Source organism: Maylandia zebra, linkage group LG8, assembly GCF_041146795.1.
Source record: "Maylandia zebra isolate NMK-2024a linkage group LG8, Mzebra_GT3a, whole genome shotgun sequence".
NCBI lineage: Eukaryota > Metazoa > Chordata > Actinopteri > Cichliformes > Cichlidae > Maylandia > Maylandia zebra.
In genome coordinates this window covers 9,863,373-9,890,160 of record NC_135174.1, presented here as the reverse complement: position 1 = coordinate 9,890,160, position 26,788 = coordinate 9,863,373, and the positions used below count along the sequence as shown (strand labels likewise).

Genomic DNA, 26,788 nt, shown 5'->3' with positions numbered 1-26,788 from the left:
TGGCTCCATTCTGGTTTGCTCTCTGCGTGTGTGCGCTAGATCTGTCTCTGCATTTGCTGCTTCATTTTAGCTGCTTGTTATCTTGTGGGTATGTGTGCCTGTATGTGTGGAGACGCACACCCCTGACCCCCTCTGTGTCTCCCACTTTGCTCTGTAATAAGAGCAGCTGTGGTTGTCGTGAGGCCAGCTCTGATTCAATTGCAGTGCAGGACTTAAGGCTATTATCCTCTGTATGCTGGAGGAGGAGAGCAGCACAGCTGCTACAGCAACGACAGGTTTGATGCCGCCTTCCAGAGATGACTGAGAGCGGGATATTTCAGACATCAGACAGGGACAAACAGCCCTCTAACACAGAATATCCCTGTTAAACCAAATGCAGTCAAGGTATTTGGTCAATTTAGTCAATTTTGATACATTTTGTCCTAAATTTCTCAGTGAAATATGTTTAGATATTATGAATTTATTATCAGCAATAAACACGAAATGATATACGTAAATACTGGACAAATGTAGAGACTTAAGTCCTGTTCAATAACCAGTGTCCATCAGTAAAGTCATATTTTAACCAAAATTAAATCTGAAGGAAAAAAACAACAAATAAGCAGACAGTAAACATTACAGTGACATTGAATTTTACTGAAAAAAGCTTAAAACTAAAGAGGCATGTTCAGTTCATAAACAGTATAAAGGACACATACATTAGGCTAATTAGCATTTCGCTAGGCTAATTAGCTTTTAGCTAACTAGCTTTTAGCTTACTAGCTTAATGTTTTAGGACTATTTGTTTTGTTTATTTTGTCCATTACAATTAAATTCAGCTTTTTTACAAAAATGCTATAACAAATGTATCAACCAAAACAAATGGAAGTACATTTATTTCATTGTTGTAAGCGATTAGTTTTTTGGGTTGCCGGTTCGAGCCCCGGCTTGGCAGTCTCGGTCGTTGTGTCCTTGGTCAAGACACTTCACCCGTTGCCTACTGGTGGTGGTCAGTAGGCTCTGTCAGTGTGCCCCAGGGTGGCTGTGGCTACAATGTAGCTTGCCATCACCAGTGTGTGAATGTGTGTGTGAATGGGTGGATGACTGAATGTGTAAAGCGCTTTGGGATCCTTAGGGACTAGTAAAGCGCTATACAAATACAGGCCATTTACCATTATTTTTATTCCCCAGTTTAAAAAATATGCATGCTACACACTACCAAAAAAAGATAAAAAAGAAAACTACAAACTAACTCTTGCCTAAAACCTCAATTTCTTTTCCTTTTAATTGTGGTTATACTCTACAATGTGTAGTCCTGAGTAAGATGTCTCAGGTACGAACGCCAAATCCCCAAAGATTGGAGTGGAAAATAGTGAATTAAAGACACACTGCTGCTTTAATGATTCCTTTTTTTTTATTATGATTAAAGTTCAACAGTAAACACTAATTTACCTGCAGTGTTTGTTTGCTTGTTTGCATATTCTTCATTCCATAATTAGTGCTGACTCACTGATACAAAGTATTTGCATTATTTTAAAATCCCAAAATTTCACTATACAGGGAGTGCAGAATTATTAAGTAAGTTGTATTTTTGAGGAATAATTTTATTATTGAACAACAACCATGTTCTCAATGAACCCAAAAAACTCATTAATATCAAAGCTGAATGTTTTTGGAAGTAGTTTTTAGTTTGTTTTTAGTTTGAGCTATTTTAGGGGGATATCTGTGTGTGCAGGTGACTATTACTGTGCATAATTATTAGGCAACGTAACAAAAAACAAATATATACCCATTTGAATTATTTATTTTTACCAGTGAAACCAATATAACATCTCCACATTCACAAATATACATTTCTGACATTCAAAAACAAAACAAAAACAAATCAGCGACCAATATAGCCACCTTTCTTTGCAAGGACACTCAAAAGCCTGCCATCCATGGTTTCTGTCAGTGTTTTGATCTGTTCACCATCAACATTGCGCGCAGCAGCAACCACAGCCTCCCAGACACTGTTCAGAGAGGTGTACTGTTTTCCCTCCTTGTAAATCTCACATTTGATGATGGACCACAGGTTCTCAATGGGGTTCAGATCAGGTGAACAAGGAGGCCATGTCATTAGTTTTTCTTCTTTTATACCCTTTCTTGCCAGCCACGTTGTGGAGTACTTGGACGCGTGTGATGGAGCATTGTCCTGCATGAAAATCATGTTTTTCTTGAAGGATGCAGACTTCTTCCTGTACCACTGCTTGAAGAAGGTGTCTTCCAGAAACTGGCAGTAGGACTGGGAGTTGAGCTTGACTCCATCCTCAACCCGAAAAGGCCCCACAAGCTCATCTTTGATGATACCAGCCCAAACCAGTACTCCACCTCCACCTTGCTGAGTCGGACTGGAGCTCTCTGCCCTTTACCAATCCAGCCACGGGCCCATCCATCTGGCCCATCAAGACTCACTCTCATTTCATCAGTCCATAAAACCTTAGAAAAACCAGTCTTGAGATATTTCTTGGCCCAGTCTTGACATTTCAGCTTGCGTGTCTTGTTCAGTGGTGGTCGTCTTTCAGCCTTTCTTACCTTGGCCATGTCTCTGAGTATTGCACACCTTGTGCTTTTGGGCACTCCAGTGATGTTGCAGCTCTGAAATATGGCCAAACTGGTGGCAAGTGGCATCTTGGCAGCTGCACGCTTGACTTTTCTCAGTTCATGGGCAGTTATTTTGCGCCTTGGTTTTTCCACACGCTTCTTGCGACCCTGTTGACTATTTTGAATGAAACGCTTGATTGTTCGATGATCACGCTTCAGAAGCTTTGCAATTTTGAGACTGCTGCATCCCTCTGCAAGATATCTCACTATTTTTGACTTTTCTGAGCCTGTTAAGTCCTTCTTTTGACCCGTTTTGCCAAAGGAAAGGACGTTGCCTAATAATTATGCACACCTGATATAGGGTGTTGATGTCATTAGACCACACCCCTTCTCATTACAGGGATGCACATCACCTAATATGCTTAATTGGTAGTAGGCTTTTGAGCCTATACAGCTTGGAGTAAGACAACATGCATGAAGAGGATGATGTGGACAAAATACTCATTTGCCTAATAATTCTGCACTCCCTGTAAGTGCTTCCCTATAGGTGATTCAGGGATGGATACTATCCGAATCTTCCTATAATGTGAATTTTTACTAATGTAATTGATTCAATCTAACCTGGCAATTATGTTTTAGCTTCTTCCCTTAAGCGAAACCTTCATGACAAAAACATGGATGTTGAAGATGTGAACTACAGCAGCTTGCTGAGTTAATGAAGTATCCTTTCTGCTAACCTGAAAAAAGAACACCTGTAACAACTACTAAAATGATTGAAATAGCCTCAGATTCCATAAAAGCCTATACAAGTTTACAAAATAGACAAAAAATTTACTGATGAAAGCCAGAAGTACTAAAATGAACAAAAAACAGCTTTGAATTTTCCTTCCCAAGGGCCACACTCCTACTCACTTTCCTGAGTCAATTACAGGCTGTCGCAGCTCAAGGAGACAGGACGTTGTCTTTTAGAAGGGGATCTGTATTTTTTATTTCCCCTGGTCTTTCTGAGTAGTGCCACTGGTATGCCTGGAAGGTGCAATTACAGCCTAGTGCATGAACTGGGAATTTCTTACACCCGATTTTGAACCGGAGGCTGTATCATTCTTAGAAAGCCAACGCTGGCAAAGATAAAAATGGATTGCCAGATCATAGGCTATAGAGGAATTTAAAAACAGGAACTGGGGTGAGAGAGGAAGGGAAGGAAGTGAGCAGATCAAATATTGGTACAGCAAGGAGGAGAGATGAGTGAGAGAGAAAGCAGGAGATGGGTGAGGGGAAATGAGTAATTAAGGGTGGAAGGCAGAGACGAGCTGCAGAGCTCTGCTGCTTAATTAGTGGCAGAAGGAGGAGACACCTGCCAGATGAGCACTCCTCCTCTTCCTCCCTTTTACAAACAGACAGATCTTGACGTAAAAAAAAGTAATCACAGTGGAAAATAAGAGCACTTAAAATCAGCCATCTAATAGCCAGTCAGACCCATTTTTTGGAGGAGATCCTCCTCATGTACCACAGGCGGATGTACCACTATGAATAATGTAAAAGGAAGGGGTGGAGGACACTGGGCGTGAGCGCAGGCATGGCAAAAAAACAGGGGTAGTTCCTCCCCCTCCTTCCCTTCACCACCCCTCTTCTCTTTCCATTCTCCTCCCCTCCCCGTGTTCACCCAACCCCCTAGCTGCCGGCTGCACTGCAGAAGGTCAGTGGGAGAAGGAGAGGAGAGAGGCAGAGGGAAACGCAGGGGTGGGGTGCGTGGATGTACAGGAACATGCCGACAGGAGAGCGTGCGGACGAGCGATGACAGCCATGCTGAGCCCAAAGATCAGACAGACCAGGAGAGGTAGGTTCACTCTCTCTGCCTTCACATGGACGGAGATACATCACGTCACATCTCACAGGGACTCTGGTGAGAGTTTTAGATGATGGATTAGTAGATGCACTAACTCCTTATGACACTGCATCGCACTTTTACTATAAAAAACAATTGCTCCTATACTTATGGTTTTCTAATACCCATGGAGAAGCACTTTTTCTCCCCTCCATCTGTTTGGCTCACATTTCTGAATGAAACAGGCGATCTGCCCATACAGGGAACCTCTCGCGTATATTAGCATTTTACTACAGCTGGTCGATCCCGTCGGTGTGAATTCTATTAGGAGGCGTGAGCAGCATCTCTAGTTTCATCACTGCAGCGCTAGGCACTATCAGGCTGCCGTCAGCTGCCGCTGAAGCTGCAGCCGTGTGGCATGTGTGTGTCTTTGTGGATGGATACATTAATATGTGTGTGAGAGTGTGCGTCTGTCTCCCATTTCTTTTTTGGCACCAATAGAAAACTACAATTATCTAACTGGATCTGATAAGATGACATGAATAGTTCCCAGGAATGGCAGAGCGATGTTTAAATCCTCTGGAGTGGCACAGAACTGGTTGCAAAGTCAGTTAAATCTGTAGTCTGACCTAAACAAGGGGTTTTATAGACAAAATCCCTCGTTTCCTATAGCATAAAGGTCAAAAATGCATTTTTATGAATCAAGGAAGGTAGTCTAGGGAAGAATATTTCGTATAAGCTGACACTACTTCACATCCTCGCTGCACATCTGAGACAGTGAAAATGAAAGAGATTATAGCGACTGTGTGAGCCCCGCGTGGGAAACATTCTCTGCATACCGTCTGTAAATTAGTGCTTCACTGCTGACAGCATCACATTTGTTGCATGGAGTATCGCACAGACGCATATCACAAGTTGAGCTAAGGTCACAGTAGGTCGAGAAGGGACGGGGCACCAACCAGCGTGGTGGCGACGCTGTGGATGATTAGGCTGCTTGTACAGGTAAGCCGAAGAAGACACTCATAATATAAATTAACGATGTGTCACGCATGTATTGATCATTCCTGGCTCCTGAATTCATGACAGCAGAAGGTCAAGCTATGTAAACCATACAGCGTAAAAAAAAAAATCCAAAAAAAACAGTAATATTCCGGCAGCTGGGGCGGCAAAATAACACCAGAAAATAACAGAAAATAACTTTCTCATAAAAATACGGTTATTTTCAGTAATGACAATACAGTTTGTTGCCCTAATTTTCCATGGGATTTGCCTTTGTCAAGTGCTTTTAAACATTAAATTAGGAACATTCTAACGTGATTAAACAATGAAATTACCTATAAACTATGGGCTCAAAATGTGGTCATAAATATTTTGTACTTGTAAAAAAGATTTGTATGTGTAAAAAAGATTTGTGTGTGCGTAAAAAAGATTTGTATGTGTAAAAAAGATTTGTGTGTGCGTAAAAAAGATTTGTGTGTGGACTTAGAAAAAAAGACCCCTGCAAGTTACAAGTACGGATTTTTGACCCTATTTTTCTTCCCTTCATCTGATTGGTCAATGTCATGTCAATCACAAATGTAACAATCCAATCAGAGAACAGATGGGTTTGGCTGTCGAGGGGCGCTTTTTTTGAACTGCAGGTCTTTGAAGGGAATAAATGCCCTTTTACATGCCAACCCAGCGTTTTCCTTCATCACCACGAAGGAAAACAGTCTGTGGTCGTCCGAGTTTGGTGATTTTTATGTCACAGGTCTACGTGTTTAATACAGGGACTTCCACAGCCTTTTCAACAGCGCTGCGGACTGCGGGGTGGGGGCGGGCAGTGTTTTGGAAATGACAGTCTTCATTACAAAGCTTTCTTCGTTATGAATTAGCATACATGTTTTTATTGAACATTTGAAGAACTAGCAAAAAAAACAAACTCTTGTAGAGGACATAAAGTCAGAGATAGAAAAGACAAGGAGCAGGTGCATCTAGTACAGGTAGAGCTGCTGCAAAAACCCATAGAGCCCAGCAGCCAGCGTAACAAATTCTAGATCCTTTGCTTTTAGTTAGCAGTTAGCATTAGCAGCGTATCCTGCATCCGATGTGAAAGGACTTTTATGCTGCGCACTGTGACTCACAGCAATGGTCCTGGGTCAGCCCTGACTTTGTGTTAAACTAATCCTAAAGTAATAATGTTATTTCTAACCACTGATATACCACAACTTTTTCCTTTCAACAGCTACTGAAAGTTAGGGGACCTAGCTGCTATCGGATATTTATATAGCGATCCTCCAGCTTCAAACGGTATCACCCTTCAAGGACCTGCAGTTCAAAAAAGCGCCCCTCCGACAGCCAAACCCATCTGTTCTCTGATTGGATTGTTACATTTGTGATTGACATGACATTGACCAATCAGATGAAGGGTAGAAAAATAGGGTCAAAAATCCGTACTTGTAACTTGCAGGGTTTTTTTTTTCTAAGTCCACACACAAATCTTTTTTACACATACAAATCTTTTTTAAGCACACACAAATCTTTTTTACACATACAAATCTTTTTTACGCACACACAAATCTTTTTTACACATACAAATCTTTTTTACAAGTACAAAATATTTATGACCACATTTTGAGCCCATAATAAACAAGGTCAATGAATGCGGCAATATGAATACTAATACTTAAATGTACAGAAATATACAGTTAACAGTTGGTTTAAATAATAATGGATTGCATTTATATAGCGCTTTTCGAGACCCTCAAAGCGCTGTACAATTCCACTATTCATTCACACACTGGTGGAGGCAGCTAGAATCGTAGCCAGAGCTGCCCTGGGACAGACTGACAGAGGCGAGGCTGCCATAGCGCACCATCAGCCCCTCTGGCCATCACCAGTAGGTGAAGTGCCCAAGGACACAACGACTGAGAGAGTCCGAGCCGGGGCTCAAACCGGCAACCTTCTGATTACAAGGCAAACTGCCAACTCTTGAGCCACGATCGCCCTAAATAACAGTGAGAATATTATTAATATCTAAATATGCATATGTACAGACAGATACATTTAAAAATTTTAACTCATTTTTAACCTTAATTTTTTATATTTTATTCCTTCCTAGTTAAATTTACACTTTTTAATTTTTCATATTTATTTCCTATCTTATTCATAGCCTTTTCCTTTTTTTTCTTTAGGTCACGAGCAGTTGTCTAATCATTTCACTGCATATCGTACTGTGTATGACTGTGTACGTGACAAATAAAATTTGAATTTGACAAAAAAAATTTTTTTTGAAAAACAAGAAAATTATGTTTTATTACATTTACAGTGATTTTACGTTAATTTACATTTGAAATGTAAAATCACAGTCTATTTATGTGAATTTAATGATATTCTAGAAAAACAGTACAAAACTGTAAAATACACAGTAAAATACTTTTATATTGCAATTTTTTTCTACAGTGTAGCCTGTATGTAAACGATGGCTGTGAAGTCACCCGTTGCTTTGTGATTTCTGTTTTTCTGAACATTTCAGTTGGCACTGTTTTGGTTTTTGGACGGCAGGTTAGAGATGGGGATTACCGTACACTCGTTTCATTACAGCACTGTTTTAACTTCTTACTTATTTTAACTGAATAAGATGAATTGCAAACAAACTGTCCTTATCGTGTCAACTTTAAGTCTTAATATAACATAAACTAATTGCATTATATTAAAAAAAATAACCTTTTCTCTTGCACAATGGACACAAAGAAAGGAAAAGTCAAAGTCAACTTTATTGTCAGTTCTAAAATATGTGGAATGTGGCATACACAATTGAAATGTAATTTCCGTCTGATCAAAAGTCTACAGCTAGACTGAATCAAAAATAAAACAGTTATAAGAATATGAGTTATACATGTGAAAAGAAATATTTAGTATAAAAGTATAAATATTAATTTCGCAGGATAAAGTTGTGATCGGAAGTCCTCCAATGACCTTTCTCCACAATGGAACGATTTTACAATTTACATCTTTAATGACCCCCAAAAAACAAGAGTTGGTGGCACAAGCTTGAATCCAGCTGGAATCTCTCCAGTCCACTCTATAAAGACCAAAGATGTTTTGGTGTGTCAGTCTACAGAACATGTCTAGTTCTGTTGCTGGACATATTTACATGGGAGTCTATTGGGACTGACTCCACTTTTGGAACCAACCTCAACTACCCATTTGAGGAAATTGCCATTTCCACATTGGCTATATTTTTTAACCTCAGAGGTTGCTACTTGACGTGAACAACCATATGCTGTGTACAAGAAGTCTTGACAATGTCCCTGGTACAGTGTCCATTTTGGTTTTAGAGCTAATGGAGGCAGTTGCCCTTGTAACAAATTGGAGGGTAAATGACAGCATGTCACCCAGATCCTATAGGGCCTTGTGTTTTTGCAGATATTGAAGACGTAACACAATGTTCAGTCTGGCTGTTGCACACTGCTCTTCAGATGCTTCTGCTTCTTATTTAGCAAACAGACAAACCGTATCAGATTTATCTTTCTATCAAGGAAGCAAATAAAGGTCAATTTCTACCATGTCTAAACTACAGACTTGATATTATTTACCTTTTAGCTTCTATCTAACTGTTGGCTTTTAGCAATAACTGTGTCAGCCACTAACACATTGAAACTGTAACAGGGTTGTGGTTACAATGGTTGGCTACAGAAATAGTAGCAGATTTAATTGCCCACATATCAGCTGCGTCTTTTTGATCTGTGTTACCATGGTTTTGTGATCAAAGTGCTCCAATGTAGCAACACCCTGACATAACGCCTGTCAAAGAAACATGAACGAACACCCTCACAACTACATGCTGTGAGCAAGACTGTGGAGGAAAAATTCACACATATAACATACATGTAGAGACGATAACGCGCACCCACCAGTGCAGATCACGTCCACCCCACTGCAGTTTTAACATAACAGGCTGTATATTATTTGCAGCCCCCACCCAAGAAATGCTACCACACACACATAACAGCTAACGCATTAATCAGCAGTGATAGGCTAACGTATTGATGCACCTGTAACTCCCTGTGCTGTTTTTTTTCGCAAGCCATAAATCACTGGACAAAAACCAGATTAATGAAATTGGATTCTTCCAACATGCCAATGTTTGTGCTTGCGTGCATGTGATTTAGCCATCAGTGTAGTGCTACTGAGCTACTCTGGAGCACTCGCCCGGCCATGCTAATGGATCCACTCCTCTCTGATGTGCATAACAGCCTTATATCAATTTCCCACTGGTGATAAATATACAGCTCCAAACTGTATAAAGTGACGTCACAGGCAGTGTGCGCGTTCAGGCATGTGTGCGAGGCATCATGTGTCTTCATGTGTCAGACCACTTGTGCTTTGTTTTACGTTTGTTGACAACCATTTGTTCACATTGTGGCATTAGTTCCATATGTGCCACTGCTGAGTCCAGGACAGGGCACTCCATCGCTGCTATTTTGAGGGTTGCATGAATTTCAGTCTCTGTGAGTTTGTCTATTTCTGTGGCTGAACAATCAGCATCACCGTTCTCCTGTTTATACACGAGCAAACTGAATGAAGCTACATCCTCACATGGTTTTGCTTTGTGGAGTCCTCTGTCCTGTAAAGCCTTCTTTAAGGCTCAGTTCACACAAATTAGCAAACATATGCACTTATCTGCCATGTTTATACTGCGGCTTTATCTTCCACATAATACAATGGCAGGGCTCTAGACTAACTTTTTGACATGGGCGCACCGGTACGCCTAACTTTAAAAATTTAGGCGTACCGGCACAAAAGTTAGGCGCACTCAAATTTTTCAACCGCATCGCTTAACACCGCAGTTTTACATGTGCACTTTCTTTGGGGGGGAAGTCCATACAGACAATATTAATTTCTAAATTATTAACTAACAAACTTGTGCTTAAAGTGCTTTGTCAATATTGTAGAAAATGTTAAAAACTTAATCATCATCTTGGCCTCCTCTGACGACCTGTTTGCTGCTGTCTGCTGCTGAAAGGCCGTGGGGAGAGGGGACACTTGGGCAGTGCATTTACTGCAGCATATAATGTGTTTTCTGGATACACTGTGCTTTTTCAGCATTCAAATATTGATGGCACCGTGTCAGAGCACTGGCTATGAATTTCAGACAGATCAGGCCTTAACTTAACAAAAAAGTTATCAATAGTTCTTTTCATCTTTTCTTATTACCCACAGCTACAGTACATCCACTTCTCTCAGGCCTAGGCTGCTCACTAGGGCTGAGTATCATCACTGATTTCTATAATCCATTCAATTCCGGTTCTCAAAGTCCTGATTTGATTCAATTTAGCCTCAGACAGTCAGAAATATTATAATTCTGATCATTTATCAATACTGATACACATGAGACTTCATCAGAATTGTGAAAATCACAGCAGATGCCTTTGTGTGAAAGTAACTGAGAATAAAACACAGGAAAACATGAAGGAGATTTTCCTGGTCTGGCTTTTTATAGCAGATAACCTTAAAAATATTCTGCAATTTTGCATAATTTTAAGAAATTTAAATTTCTTCAGTATTGAACAGCAGAAATTAGGCTTTCTTGTCCGATGTCATTTAAGTGAAAAAAGAAAAAGCGCTGTAAACAACGCTAGACTGGTGGGTAATAAGCGAATGAATAATGCAGAAAACAGATTTGAGACGGGAAACTGTTCCTGAAGTACAGAGAGAGAGAGAGCTGTGCAGGAAGTGTGATTTTTATCGTGGTGGAAGCAAAACAGCAAAAGTCAGAGGGAATTCATGACGACATTGATCAAATGTGAAGCGCAGTTTGCTGCTTCTTTTGCTGCTGGCTCGGTGAATTTTGGTTGGAGAGAGGCAAAACCTGCAGCTCAGAATCAGCGCAAAAAGACGTAAACACAGCGCGGACCCGAAGAATCGCTAAGCTCCGACAGCGTGTAGTGTTCAGGCCGTCGGGTGAGAAAGCCGAGAAAGACGAAGCTGATTCTGATGTGTTGGGTCCGCTCCGTGTTTAGGTCTTTGTGTGGAATCCGTTAATGAATTGATATCGCTTTATTCAAGCTACTCACCTCTCTCTTCCACCTGCACTTTCAACTGGACCACGGCCAATCAGAGAGGTCCCGCCCCTGACTATCTCTGATTAGTTTAGTCCACGATAGGGGCATAATGTGTGTCTGTTGTTGACCACACGGAGAGTTACAGAGATTTTTTTTTTGTTACCGGAACAGTTGGTCGCACCTGTACGACCAAATATTTATTTTTAGTCGCACCACTGAAAAATTTGGTCGCATTTGCGACCAAATTGGTCGCACTCTAGAGCCCTGAATGGTGAATAAAACATTTTAACAATGAGCATGTAAGGATAGACTAAAATTCACAGAAGAGTTGCAGCTAGGGTTGCAAACTGACACTCTGGTGTGCCAGAAACACAGTGCACAGCTAGCTGGGCATAGTGTAAATATGCACTGTATGTTCATAATCAATACCTCATCTAAAACAATAAATGACAGAAATCACATGGGAAAAAAAGAAAAATGATCAAACAAAATACTGTAAATACAGGTTTCAATTACTCAGTTTATTAAGCAGACCAAATGGCACCGTATTTTTATGACTCACATATTACTCCTCACATCAGTTGTGACTGGACACAAGCACTCATCTGATATAATTACGGTCAAATCATATTTGGTATTTGTAAGAGTGCCAACTGTTGGTCAGAAAGTGACGTTGCAGGTAACAATCAATAAACAGGACATTTTAGTTAATATAAGGGATGCACCAGTTTTGCTCATTATACTGCATGTCCCGGCTAAAACAGGACAATTGGCAACCCTAACTGCAGCCTTGGGGATGCCTGCGGTGCTAAATAAAATAAGTACTGTTTCCTTTTTTGAATGTTGGTATCGTAAGTATCAGTCCTCATGACATTACTGGGCCAAAGCACTTTGAAAGAAGAATGAGTTTCAGTAGTAGCATTACTAATATCTAATAGTAATCATAGTAACCTCGTTTTATTTGACATGAACCAAAGGAAAGGTTCCACATCAGTTTGTAGCTGATGGCTGCTAGTGGACTATCCTGGCTTAAAAAAAAACTTCTAATGTATTTACATCCCTGTACTTGTTTGACTTGAAGTCGCTAATGTTAGTTGCTAGTGCTAGAGGCTTGTTGACCTAGGAGCTACTCACTGGGCTAGTTGGTAAACTAATGTAGCTGCTGAGCTAAAAGCTAACACAACTGTAATCTAAGAACATGCTAGAAGTAGTCAGTCACATTAGCTTTCTGTGCTTTAATTTTTAAGCTAGCTGACTTAGCTATCATTTAGTCAGCTTGTTTCTGGGGCTTTGAACAGTAAGTTTGGTCAAAAGGCACATTTGTACAACTAATTGGTCTTGAAAAGCACAAAGCATATAGCTAATAAGCTACAACAGCTTTCTACATTTTAGACTCTTGATTGTAACTCAGGGGTGTAGTGTACTGGACAGATAAATATAATTATTGGTAAATAGCACAAAAAATATGTTTTTTAAAGTGATCTACAGTATATGGCCTTTTTTTTTTTTTAACAATTTCCTTTTAACCAGCTTCAATTTTCATGATATCGTAACTGGATATGTAGCCAATCCATTAGGTATTCCTTGATATACATACAATTATTCCGTGACAGTGAAATAACATGATGCATTCTCTCAGTTACATAAGTTATCATCAGAGAAGTCATGATGGACAATAATGGGTATATTGTACTGCACAAAGTCATCCATGATGATGAGCCCTTGCAATTTGACTCAGCGCTTCCATAACCACACTGAATTGCAGTGATTGTGTATAAAGTGCACTTTTACAGCAAAATGGCCTTTTTTCCTTCATTGTAGTTGATAGTTGTAGAAGTGACCACAGACCAGCTCCACCCAAACCAAGGAACGTCTGAATCACTCTGAATAGAAGGTCCAAATTGGCACAGTGGGTAGTTGTGCTTGATACGCACACACACACACATGCACACACACACAAATCAAAAATCAGTTGTGAGTCAGGCGTGAATCATCGCCCTGCGTATGTTCCATTGAGTCCAAGATCCAGGCAGCTTATGTGTTGAACAGTGGTCCTCTTTTATGGGAGCAGCGGCAGGTTGAGGAGCGATGGAAAGGCAAGAGGGACGGGATGTGGTGCGAAAAAGGAGAGGTGTTAAAAAGGACAGGGAAGGTGAGTTACACAACTGCAATACAACTGCAATTTGTTAGTTGTAGCGATGATCCCAGTCAGGGTAAGACTGATTTGTTTACACCGCTGATGCTGCCCACATGAGACACTTCACCATGTCGAAATATCCAGCTGATCTGTGCAGGGGTTGTGCTATCACATTTGTGTAGTCAAGGCAACACTGGACAACCAAAACATCAAAGAATAGTGACAGCTAAGGAAAGCATAGCTTAGGATTCAAAAGAAAACTAGAGATCTACAAAGTAAAATGATATAAGAGAGATTCAAGTTATGCTTCTTCTGCTAAATATTAACTGGTTAGAGAAAAAGCCAGCTGCAGAAGAGTCTCTTGTTCAAAACAATAACAGATAACCCTATGCTTTGCAGTGCTTCAAATTGACTTCTCATGAAAAATGAAAATTATTTTACATGTAAAAGATTATATGCAGCCAATTAAAGTTTAGCTGTAATTCAAAAATTAGTTACCGTGCCAGTTTGATAACAAAACTGTCCTTTAAATGCATGTGCGCTGGGTGCTCTTTGATTCAAAAGACGAGAAGAATTAGAGCGAGTCAAAGTACAAGAAATGGAGGGTGTCGGGCAGAGGAGTGAAAATAAAGAGCCAGGGGAGACGGGAACTGTTAGCAGTGAAAAAGAAAGAAAGCCAATCTAGAGGAGAGAGGTAAATCATAAAGAGAGGTGAGTCTGCTGATATTAAAGCTTTTTAAAATATGTTATAATTACTTTAAAATGATTCAAAATGAACTCAACAGCAGAATGTGGAGAAATAAAGAGTCTGACCAAATTTCAAAGTTGTCTTGCATAACGTTGCAGAAATATTGACCCATAACAAGCAGCTAGTCCCAACCAGACCCTTGTAATCTGTCTTCGTAGCTTAAGAGGTGATAATGAGTCCATGGGTAGCACTGCCCACACTGCATATGATGAGCTTGTGTTATTAATGGCAGCCAAAGGAGACGGCTCTTTGCAAAAAAGGTATTTATTTTTATGTTTAACTAGCAACGCTGCCTCTATCCTCCTCAGTAAGTTGTGGGTCGGTACTGACAGACTGAATGCATCTGATTCCTTCTTTTGCAAGAGCAACTGTCTAAACAGAGATGTGGAAAAAGAGTGTTCCATGTATGAAAACATGAAATAAAGGAAAACGTCACTTCATATTAAAATGGAAAATGGGAAAATGTTACTTAGTCAGTGGCTCTGGCTCTACTGAGCCCTCAGATTCACTCCCCATCCCTAAACTGGTTATCTTTCCTCATGAGTCATGTGTCAGTGTGACCATATAAATAAATCCCAATTAGAGGCACTCTCCATGACTTCAAGAGTCTTTTGAAAGAAAACCATCTAGAGCAATACGTGAATTCGTGCCAATCTTTAGTGTTTTGGGAAAAACTGAAGTCATAGGTGATTACAGTCACCTGACCAGAAGGCTTACCTTACTTTACTCTACAATAGTGGAGTATACCACTACAAAAGCATTCTAGTAATAAGCTGCTCTCCCTTGTGGGTTGCTGTTAATAGACTGTATATTATTATCTTACATATTACACCTTTAAACATGCCCTGAGCAGCAGCCCAAACACTAGCACCACGATGCAGTACTCTGTATCTGCCGCCAGTGTTTTCCAAATATCTGCACAAACATTCAGAATAAAGGAGCAAGCTAACAATGAAAAGCTGGATTAAACAAAAAGGGTAATATGACACCACTCTTTGTTGAAACCAGGGAACATGAATAATCCTTGGTCACTGGCAAAAAGGCTAAATTGCACAATCATAATGAAAGCCACACACTGAAGCAAATTTCAAACCATATTCAGCAAATTTCAAACTGAATCCAACCAAGTTAAAGTCACAGCTGCACTAGCAAATTATTCTTGCAGTTTAGGCAGCATTTGTGTGCTCTCTAAAACCTTCTTATTAAAGAATGCAGACAGGACAGCATTAGACACAGAGTGGAAAAAAGATACCACTTTAAGGTAATATATTACTGAATATATATTACTGATATATATTAAAGAGGTTTCCACAGCAAGCCTGGACCCAGTTTGCATAAAAAAAATAGTGGGCCACACCACGTCTGTCAGAATCAACAGGCTTTTCAGGGTGTCAAAACAGGCTGTAATGTGCAATAAAAATGATATGAGCCATGTTCGTTAAGCTCAATGTATAGGCTGAAGGTAAAGATGTGGGACAATAAAAAAGAATAAAAATTGATTTTCTTCTCCTTCCATGCCTCAGTGCCATCGATTCCATGTATACGTGTGTGTGTGTGTGTCTGAGGTATGTGGGGGGGCAAAGAACACACACCAGCAGGGAGGATGTCAGCAGAATTGATTGCTCTAAATAATACATGATCATCAAATAGCCTTTCACTAGTTTGCCCCAGGTATATTTATCTGTGCCAAACCTTTTTGTAAGTGTGTAAAAATAATGTATCCTTTAGCGTCTGATGAAAACACACCTCAGTGTAGAGTCACGCTCCTTTATGTCTACAGAAGTTTTATTTAAATGTCCGTGCAATAACTACAAAAATGACATTATTTAACCGCTGATGTCATACCAGGAAAATCTGAGTACCTCGGTAGCTATAAAGCTGCCACACACTCGCTTTTAAAACCCATCTTTGACTTGAGCTCAGGTTACACACATTTATTGAGGAGCATTCAGTCAGCCAGTCAGTCCCATGTGGTCCTATTATCTGAGCTCAAAAGCCTCAGCTATTCTGCTGGGTTGTACCTCTGCACAATAAGTCTATTCCAAGGACCTCTGAAATTGAAGGGGGGGTATCCCTGTCACCCGAGGCTATGCATGGTGTGGGTCTGTGTGGGTGTGTGTGTGTTTTTCCCCTTAGTTTTTGTGTCTGCTGCCTCTCTGCAGTCCCATTCCCTTTTATGTGGAGCAGCCTGGGTTAAAAGGCTGTCATGACTAAAGCCCCTGGTAGAGCACTATGTGCATTCAGGATAAAAAAAGAGGGACAACATACACCTACTAGAACACAAACAATAAGACAAATGGTAAATAAATCAAAACAAACAATATCCTTTGCTTTCAGCTGCTTGTGTATAAGCCTAAAAAATATGCTGTGTGTTGTGTATGTGTCATCAGCCAGGTCAAAGAGCATGGTGATGAGCGAGGTGTCGCGAGGATCGTGCCGCCCAGCCTCCCCGAGCCTCCACGAGGGGGCTCTGAAGGCGGGGTGGCTGAAGAAGCAGCGCAGCATCATGAAGAACTGGCAGCTGCGCTGGTTCGTGCTGCGCTCGGACCAGCTCTACTTCTACAAAGACGAGGAAGAAACCAAACCGCAGGTAATATTTCAGCCACGTTCACACACAACGGAAAACAGTCAGAGGGTGGCGAAATTAAAAGCTGGAGCACTGCTCTTTGGCCGGCGTGATTATATTTACATAATGAGGTGCAGCTTCCTTTTGGAGGACGGGACAGCTGAGTCATGCAGCTCAAACATATGGAGTTTAATGTGCAGCTGAATACATGAGAAACCTTCATGTAAATGATTTGATCTGAAGCTTTTGTTCAGTCTGAGTGTCTGAGTGAGGGAAGGGGAAAAAACTAATTTAGGTCTTTCAAATCAAAGCATGAGCAGCTCACGCGGCAGAGAATTAAAGAAACTCTTGTTGATCCCTAAGTACTCTCGAGCAAGCCCTGTTTTCCTCTGACGTCATCTCTGTAAACGACTTTGTTCCCAAACATTTTTTCTGTATCATTGGAACTGATTGCAGTTTTGCCAAACAGCACGTTGAGCCATTACCTCAAGAAAAAATTATCCTAATTCCCATCTGTGAGAAATCTGCTTGTTTTAAGTCACTCTACAGTTGAGCACTGGACTTAAACCCACCTTAAACATTCATTCATTCCATTTATTGGCTACTTGGGGGCAATAGAGAGGTTTATGAAGTAAACAGGCTACTTAGTTTTAATGTTACTCTTTCTGGGTCACAAAATAAACTTTTAAGATATTTTCAGGCAAGAATGTAGCTGTGTAAATTTCAAATAACTGCTCGATTTATGAAGACATCACATATATAAGTGCTCCAACGTTTTTGGAGATGTCTGTTACCCACATATATGTGGGTAACATTATATGTGGCTCAGTATTTCATTTTCAGATTTTTAACATTTCTTTAGGGGTGGGAAAAATGCAACATATAACAACATATATCAATATCACTTCTTCTTGAGCACCTTATGCAGCTGCACTAGGCAGATACTGCCACTACAAATGATTACATTTGAATAAAGCAATAAATATAAAGCAATAAACTAACAGTAATAAATCAAAGACACACTGAAGATACGCAGAAAAAACATTTATCCCTATTTATCCCTAAAAACTTGAACAATGACTAATAAAAGTGCAGAGTGCAATAAGGCACATTCTTAAAGCTTATATTTATCCAATATTATTATTTATATTTGCTAAACACCTCATTTTTTTACATTTACATGTAAGTAAGTAACAAATTCCAATTCTGCCTCCTCATGGTTCTCATAGTTAAAAACATCAAGGCTTGGAGCTAATTATGTACAATGAGTGACCGCTACCAACAGTAACACTGCGTGTGCTTTATTGCTGTCAGATGAAAACACTCAGCTGTAATGATAACTCACCACACTCAGCAGACGCTTCAGTGCATTAGTACAAACAGCAGGGCAGCGTGTGACGCCTGTCTTCCTACTGCATTAGTACATCATTGTAAAATTGTCTACAGAGTAAACCTCCAATCAATCCCATTGCTTCTTTGTTGAACTGTGGCAAACAGCTGACTCACATTTTCCCACTCTGCATTCCTACAAAACACAAACACACACACACTTATATCGAATACTTTTAGGTGGAGATTCAGTGAAGCTAATAGGTTTAGTTGTAGATGCAACAAGGAGTGATGTAATCCAACAATAAAAGACAGAAGGTTCATGATTGACTGATGCCCACACACACACACACACACACACACACACACACACACACACACACACACACACACACACACACAATGACGTGTTCCCCACTTCTCTGTCTCCAATTTTGAGGAGAAAAAATGACAGTCTTTAATCAGAGCTTGCCAATACTCATCCAGCTCATATTGATTCGCAACTTCCAAGGGATTCAAGTCACATGTGCTGAGTGTGGCTGACTGCACACGTGCACACACACAACACACACACACACCATCACAAACCCACTCATGCATGCACACCCTCTGAGTTGTGTGAGAAACTGTGATTCTGGCCTTTTTTTTTAACCCTCTCATCTCTTAATCAATAGGAAACCCGAGGCCGGGAGTGTGGTCGGAGGTGGAGGTGTGGGTGGGGAGGGTGTTGCGAACAGAACATGACTGCCCCACTACCAAGATGAAAGGATGTGATAATTGGTAGCAGGGAAGGCAGCGCTGGATGAGGATCTATGGGGGTTTTCCTTTTCATCGTGTGTGTTGGGGGTGGAATACACTGCTGAACAAACAGAGTCCAGTTATCTGGCGGTACACAAAGGGCACCACCATCACACAACCATGACTCTGGTTGTAATACACAAAACCTTTGACAAAATAAACAAAAAAAGCTTAAAAACAGCTTAAACTTAAAGTTTATATTTGGTTTTGTTTTGATTTGATTCATGCCCAACCCCATCACTTACTGCTTTCATATGATTTTAGATTTTTTCAGCCTGACATTATGGTGCTCCGAAACCTTGGCAGCATCAGCATTGTACATGGCTTTCTGTTCCAGTAATTCTTTACTGCTCCTTCGTTTCTTGCTTTACGTCCACTTCTGGCACCGATTACTTTTAAGAGGCGTGCGTCTATAGACCTGGGCATGGCACGCGCCAAACAGGACGAGTCTGGGGTGCTTCAGGTCCAGATCTAGACACACGGTACCGATCAACAGCACTGCGTAATGTCCATGAGTAACAATGCGCTAGCTGTTCATGTTGCACTGTTGCCAACGTGAGATAAAAGTGTGAACAAACCTCGAGAGGCCAGGCTAGAATTATAACTGACTGACATTCGTGTACAAACGAGGTTAAAGTAGGCGTGGCCGCATCTGTTTGCAGCTGCTTTGAAGCTCTTACATGTGCGCACAGTTCCCGTATCATTGGTTAAAATGCAGGGAAGGACAAACAGTGCTATCTAGCCTACTTTTCTGCGTGATTTGTGTTCTCGGGTTACGTGTTGCCTTTTCTTAGTCATTCATCCCCAGCCAGCTACTTGTGTTATTCTGAGCACATAGCACCCTTGGGACACCCATCCTGCCCTGCCCCTGTGCTCTATCCATCCACAGCTTCCACCCCTTTCCATTTGTTGCCATGGCGACTAATGCTGGCGACAGCCCGGCCCTCAGGCTGAGGCTGTTTGGCAGACTCTTCTGCCTGTTTGATGGAGGATGCCAGTGTGGAGATTAACGGGGCCGACCTACAGACGCTGGCATCTCTTCACAGCTCACTTGGCCCTAAGTTCTCGGGGCTAAATGGGTATTGATCTGGATAATGTATTCTGATAATCTGTGTGGGTCCCTGTTCAATCACAGGAGTAGCTGCTTAAATTTTTAGAGGGGCTAAGAGGTGAGTAATAAGGAGGGAGGAAACAGGAGGTGGGGGGGTGAGAGTAGGCAACTAAGTCAGACTCAAGCCCGTCATGCACACATTTTATTACGATGTAATGGCAAAAACAGGCAATCTTGCAGAATCCGAGTAACTCTGTGCGCTATTTTGTGGTTCATTTGGGGCTGCTTTTGGAATCAGTCACACCCAGTCCTCAGGTTTGCAGAGTCGGTTATTGACAAAGGACTGAAGATCTTTTCTTAGACATGGTCAGTCACTCCAGATCAATCAGCCAGGGACGCCTCTTTGAGCAGGTCAGGGCATGGCACACTTGCCCAAGCACAATTTGCAGCAATCCCAAAAGAATCGGGCACTGTTGGTCCAGCATGCTTGGCCACACTTTGGATTGCCTAATGGGAGTACCCTCAGTCTTAATATCATTCCAAATGGCGTGCCAAATTTCAACTTAAAAAGATCATCAATGATGACTTAGACCTAACAGAGTTAAACCATAACCCTTGAAAACATGACACAGGTTTGGGTTTAGACCTCAGAGGGTTACGCAGGTACTAGCTGTACCTGTCTGTCAAATGATCTTAAAATTAGCCTGGAGTTTCCACCATATCCTGCCAGAATAACTGAGAGTTTAGTTAGGAATAGAGACCACAAGCAAACTATTTGGAAGCTGTGATAACACGTTGGCAGAGGTGACTGAAAACAGAGAACACCAATAATCAATGCAGAGCTCGAGAGAGGGTGTCACCACTGCAGGGAGTCAAGTGGGGCACAAAAACAGATTTTATCACAGGCTTGGACTCATTTGCATCCTAAACATTGGCCATAGATAAGGTTACCTGTTAAAATAAGATTTTCATAAACTACCAACTGACCGAGTGTTTCGTCACAGAAGCCAGGAAATTTACATCCATCACAGGTCATGTTGTAGGTCACGGTCACTCCAAACCACAAGTGTTTATCTCAGTGTGCCCAGCTCCTCATATTTGTCTTTCTTTCTTTCTTTCTTTCTTTAGCCAGTTTTCTGGAAAGTTACAGTAAAATATAAGTAAAAAGTCGAGAAACTAGTGAAAGTGGAGAAAAGACAAAGGAAATCGATGCTTCTGTGGTGGGAAACTATTTGTAAGCTTCTTCCTGTACGTTTCAGGGCTGTATACCACTGCAGGGATGCCTGGTCAATGAACTCACAGCTAATCCAGACGAACCAGGAAGGCACCTGTTTGAGATCGTACCAGGTGAGATCCCTTATTCTCTGCACCCTTATCACAAAAACCTGCAGGTTTCCCATTGTGCGTTTATCTCTGTGCTGACCGTCTGAGCCAAAAATGTAATATCCTGTTTTATGGTGAGCGATGCAAATATCTGAAGTCACGTGACCACAGATTAGATACAGGAAGCAGCAAGGAATTCCCATCAGTTGCTAGTTTGCATGACATTAATTTCACTGAGCTTCCTTTTGTATTAAAAAAGAACCTGTAAAATAATTTTACTCTCTCCTAGCTGTTATAGTTAGCATTAAATTTGCTATTCACCATCTCATATCGCCTCACATACCTACTCGTATGCATTGTGCCTGGACTCTATTTATTCTTTAGTTCCTACTCTGTTTGCTAACACTAGAGAGCGCTGTTGTCCACAGTGTCTGCCTCCTTGTCTTGCGTCTCTTGACCTCAGTGCTGGCAGTTCCAGTGTTGTATTTCTAGCTTGTGGCGTGTGAGCATGAAAGTCAATTACTGTGTGAGCGTAACATAAAATAAGACAGAGAACAGCCTCGCCCTCCATCATGCTGTTGCTCTGAGACCGTAGATTTCAGGACTGTTAGTGAGCCGTCATGCTTCAAACACAGAAGCACTGCCTGTGGCCAACTGGTCTAGCTAGATTGACCTCACATGGCTTTCCAAGGTTTCACTCAATCAATACAACACATTTTATTGTCATGAAGGTGAAGTTTGTCATAATACTTAACCTTTTGTGTAACAGATTAAAATAATACCATCTCTGAGCAGCAGTTTAAAGTGTATATTAAGACATATCTAAGAAGATATGAGTATAAAAATGGGCCACAACTAAACAGCCACAGAGCTACAGGTATAATCTCTAAATCGGGTTGTCTAATCCAGCGGTCTCCAACCTTTTTTGCGTCACGGACCGGTTTATGCCCGACAATATTTTCACGGACCGGCCTTTAAGGTGTCGCGGATAAATACAACAAAATAAAACTAGTACCGGTACCGAAAAAAAGAAGATTTATTCATAACACATGACCCAAAGACCCAGGAAAATCGAGTTAACGAAAAAACGATAACAAAATAACGCTAAAAACCGATAAAAACCCTGAAAACCATACATTTTACACCTGAGCCTCAACTCTCGCGGCCCGGTACCAAACGACTCACGGACCGGTACCGGTCCAAGGCCCGGGGGTTGGGGACCGCTGCTCTAATCCATACTGCAAATGACCTCTGTAATAGTTTGACTGTTTATTACACATTCTGTGGTGTTTGCTTGGAGATCCTTTCTTCTGTTTAGACTGGCCGACAGGCTTGTGAGTGTCTATGTGGTTTGTTTAAGGCCAGTCAATATCGCAGACGGGTGTGAACCCCAGAAAAGTCTTAAGAACCCCGACATGTGAGTGGACTGTAAGAAGCACAGAAGGCAGGAGAAGAGTGTAAAGAAAGAGGAGAGGAGGAGGTCAGTCAAAGGAGACAAATATAATTTAGAAGGATGCAGGAACCACAAGACTCCAAAGAAATTCAGTTCATGTTAGGTGTGTACATGCTGAGTGTGGAAGTTAGTCACATCCACAGTCCACATCCTGCCGGATTCTAACTGTAATAAAAGCTTATCGGGATCAGTCTGTATAAGTTATGTTTTCCCTCCTGTCCATAATTTATGACGACTCCATCTGCTGTTTACATCACGTTAGATTTGTTGTCTGCTCAGCGCAGAAGCACGTGTTAGCATGCCCTTTCTTCCTCCAGCCTGTAATCGGCTTAGTGTGATGAAGGTTTACACGCTCCCGTTAGTATGAAATGAATAGGCTTGGAGATTTGAGTCTGTACCTTGTGTTAAAATGATGCTTCCTCTCATTTCTAAAGCAATCATTAATGTGTCTGGCCATGTGTGCAGCCAATTTCACAGAGCGGTCCCTCTTGAAACATACAATAATGAGCTCACTGAACAGTGATTCGCCACTATAACATATACAGTGGAGTGCCGTGTTGCTATGTTGTAGTCTCTGTTATACAATAAACAGGATTTTTGTCTTTTGTAAAATTTACATTTGCATACGTTTACATAGAGCAGAGACCTAAAAATGTTAATCTGTTAGTTAATTAGGTGGCAGCTAATTTTTTTAAGGGTATTTTTATTGTGCGTTTCCTAATTTTCAGTCATATTCTATATAAATGGGCTAGTATAGCACTTTCCTACTCACTCTGAGCACTGAAAATGCTTTCCATAATTAATTTTGCCATAATTTCCTTAGGGATTATTAAAGTATTCTGATTCTAAGCAATTACACACACACATATATATGTGTATATATATGTAAGATGCTCACATCAGCCACACAGATCTGGTTGTGAGCGCAACAGCCTCACCCACCTGGAGTTCAAATGTTCTTTTAGTGAGGGACAGCCAATCAGAAGAAACCTGGATTCAAAGGGGTGGGGTGGCCTCATGGGGGATTTATGTTCCCACGTTGATAGTTGGGCCTGTAAAGCATAGGATCAGGACCTTTAACCTTCAGAAGTCTAAAGCCTTGATTTTCCTCCACTGCAGACAGCTGGAGACCTGATTGCAGAGTAGTCATTTCTGTTATATTTCTTTGAAGTCCACCACCCGGGGAGCATGTGTAGTTTGTCCATTGTAACGGAAATTCTCCGCAGACAAGTCTATGTGGTCACAAAAACCAAGGAAGCATGTGGTCCGCATGGACCCTCATCGCCCAATGACAAAATTTACATAACTCAGACCCTCTAATGGACTTGCAAATATAGAAAGTATAATCATCAAAGAAAACCCTAACGCTAGCCCTACCTCTAATTCCAGGCAAGCAGATTTTTTTGTTGAGCTGGAAATCAGGGAACAAAGAAAACCTCAGAATATGAGGTTAGAGTATGGGTAGGGCTAGCATCAACACCTATGATGATTTACAGTTCAGAGGGTTAAATGGGAAGGGTTAACAAGCTTGTTTCAGGTAGAAGATGACCTGAGGGGCTGCATTATTGCCCAATATGTAATAAAGATGAACTGAATCAAACATATTTTATGGTCAAATTATTGTCAGTATCCATAGTTTTTTTTCAGTTTTTATGATTTGTACACAAACAGATTTGAGAAAAAGACAAACAGATTGCAGCCCAAATTCACTCTCCCGTTTAAAATGGTTAAATAGTGCATGGATCTCTATGTTCCCTCACATTAGGTTCACCTTTTATTTCTGGCTGGAAAATGAATCATTTGTATGTAAAGGTTTAAAAGTGAACCATTTTGAACTACATCTGTTTGCAACAGGCAGTCATGAGCAGCAGTGCAACCCACACGCACTGCAGCTGTTTGGGACTTCTGCACTGGTAACCCCTCGATATGAGGTCAGACCAGAAATGAAGGTGGGGACTTTTCTATCAGTGCTGATAAATCAGCGCCTGGTTTTCCTTCACTTTCAGCACTCTTTTGTCTGCTGTAATAGTAGCCTTGTCTTTCAAGGGAGCCCAGAGACCTTGGCTTTTCATCTGGGTCATGTCATTGACTGATAGACTCTGCTCTGGCAAGATTACGTTTGTGTGTGTGTGTGTGTGTGTGTGTGTCTGGCTGCAGAGTAAATCTACTGGTCATTCTTTTTTGTGGTGCTAAGTAGCCAACCGTATTGGAAAAGGTAGACGCAAGGCAGACACTAGCAACACAATAACCCCCATGCAAGCAAGCAAGTGCTGCTGAATGGTTTTCAGTGTTTGACAAATGTGAAACATCAAAGTCATAACCAGCCTGCAGTTATCCTGCATCTCTGCAGACAGCCCTCTCTTAAATATCACTTGAGTGGAAGCAGAAAAAACACCAAATTCCTTTTGGCATTTGTCTGAAATAACATGAGTAGTTCTGCATGCCTGCAATTAAAAACTGGGCTTCTATTATGTTTTTTTTTTTTTTTTTAAATCAGTGTGTACTCGAGACAAAGCTAGCAGCGCACCCAAACAAAGCCGATTCAACAGTCATGTGCCTGAGTCTGAATTGAGCTTGTCTTAAAGCCTACAGGCATGAGGGAAATAAGCAAATACGTAGATATCTTAAATTATTCTTTTTTAACTTAACGGCTGGCTCGGGGATATTAACCCTTTATTCTGGCGGTGCGGCGCAATGATAAGCCACCTGGACAAGAGCACATGCAATTGCGGTGTGCAAATGTGATAGCTTCTGCTGTGGACTAGTTCCTCACACAGTACATCACCCATGGATGAATAATACACACAGACACACACACATAGGATTTTTGTGTGTTTGAAAAGCCATTTTGCCTCATATGGCAACCCTAAATGTCTGACTGCAAGTAAAGAACCAGTTCTCTTTACACTTTGACCTTTGTAACATTAACACAGCTACATGTTGGGTCCCATGTTGATTCTCTCTGACTTTAAATGAGTCAGATGCATGCAAGATGCATCACATTAACAGTATTTTATAGCAGCGGGTATGAAAAATATGCTTGTGTTTTCTTTTTTGCTTCTTTTCTGTCAACAGAATACATGGTCACATATTGGCTGGTTAAATTGCTCAAGAGACATTTTACAAGACAGAACAACACATCTTCCTAAAGTTTTCTGAAATTGCAACCAGCTTCAGAAATGTCTAGAATAGTTTGTAAAAGGGATATGTATCAGTAACATGTTTTTTGTTCTGTCTCATTTAAGGAAGAATCTGTCTCACAGAGCCTGATAGGAACTGCCCCGTTTCTCTTTGTATATGTGTGTGTATATGTGTGTGTGTACGGGTTTGTTTGACAAAGACTGGAGGACAGCCCATCTCCCAGATACTGCACACTCAGAAAGAGAGAGAGAGAGACTTGTTACACTCCTCCTCAGGGATTTGCTTCTCCCCAGGGGGGCTGAGGGAACGGACCTGCTGCCCACACTGCTGAATGTGAGAGACAGGAAGAGAGGAGTGAATGGAAGGGCAGAATAAACGAGTGAGGAGTAAGAGGCTGGGGTCATTTGACGGGGTTTAGTTTCCGCTGGCATCGAGCATGCCTCGCTGGCAGGTTCTGGCCATCGGTGCTACCTGCGTACTGATCTGCTTCCAAACGGACTCGGTGGTGGCGGAGGAGCCACTCCTTCGAGCTCTAGCTTTAGGCCGGAGGCAGCGCCTGCCCCAGCCCACGCCGCTCACTCAGCCATGGGGCCGGTCTGCTGTAAACCGGACAGACTGAAGAAACAACATCTCCAAGGTAACGGGAAACAGATGCTGGAGATTTTTTACAAGTGTAGTAGACAGTGAGGTGGAGCGGCCGAGCAGCTTTGAGACTGTCAGATTTACAGCATGTTTAGAACTTTTATTTATGGAGCTTTTTTTTCACAGATTTAACATGACCGCCCTGTCCTCCTGCCCCACAAAGAACA

General features: G+C 41.2%; 1 protein-coding gene across 3 annotated transcripts in view; it reads left to right on the top strand.

The window, feature by feature from the left end:
- Nucleotides 1–257: 257 nt before the first annotated feature.
- Nucleotides 258–26,788, top strand: part of arhgap22b (Rho GTPase activating protein 22b) — a 59,255-nt gene continuing 32,724 nt past the window's right edge. The window contains exons 1-4 of one of the 3 annotated variants that reach the window (XM_004557616.3): nucleotides 258–384; nucleotides 4,238–4,399; nucleotides 16,709–16,908; nucleotides 21,322–21,409. In XM_004557616.3, the coding sequence (XP_004557673.1) occupies nucleotides 4,357–4,399; nucleotides 16,709–16,908; nucleotides 21,322–21,409 (331 nt within the window). In that variant the 5' untranslated portion in view covers nucleotides 258–384; nucleotides 4,238–4,356. Of the gene's footprint in view, nucleotides 385–4,237; nucleotides 4,400–13,476; nucleotides 13,586–16,708; nucleotides 16,909–21,321; nucleotides 21,410–26,253; nucleotides 26,617–26,788 lie in introns of those variants that run through there. The other 2 variants (XM_076887287.1, XM_004557617.3) reach the window with 2 other exon arrangements.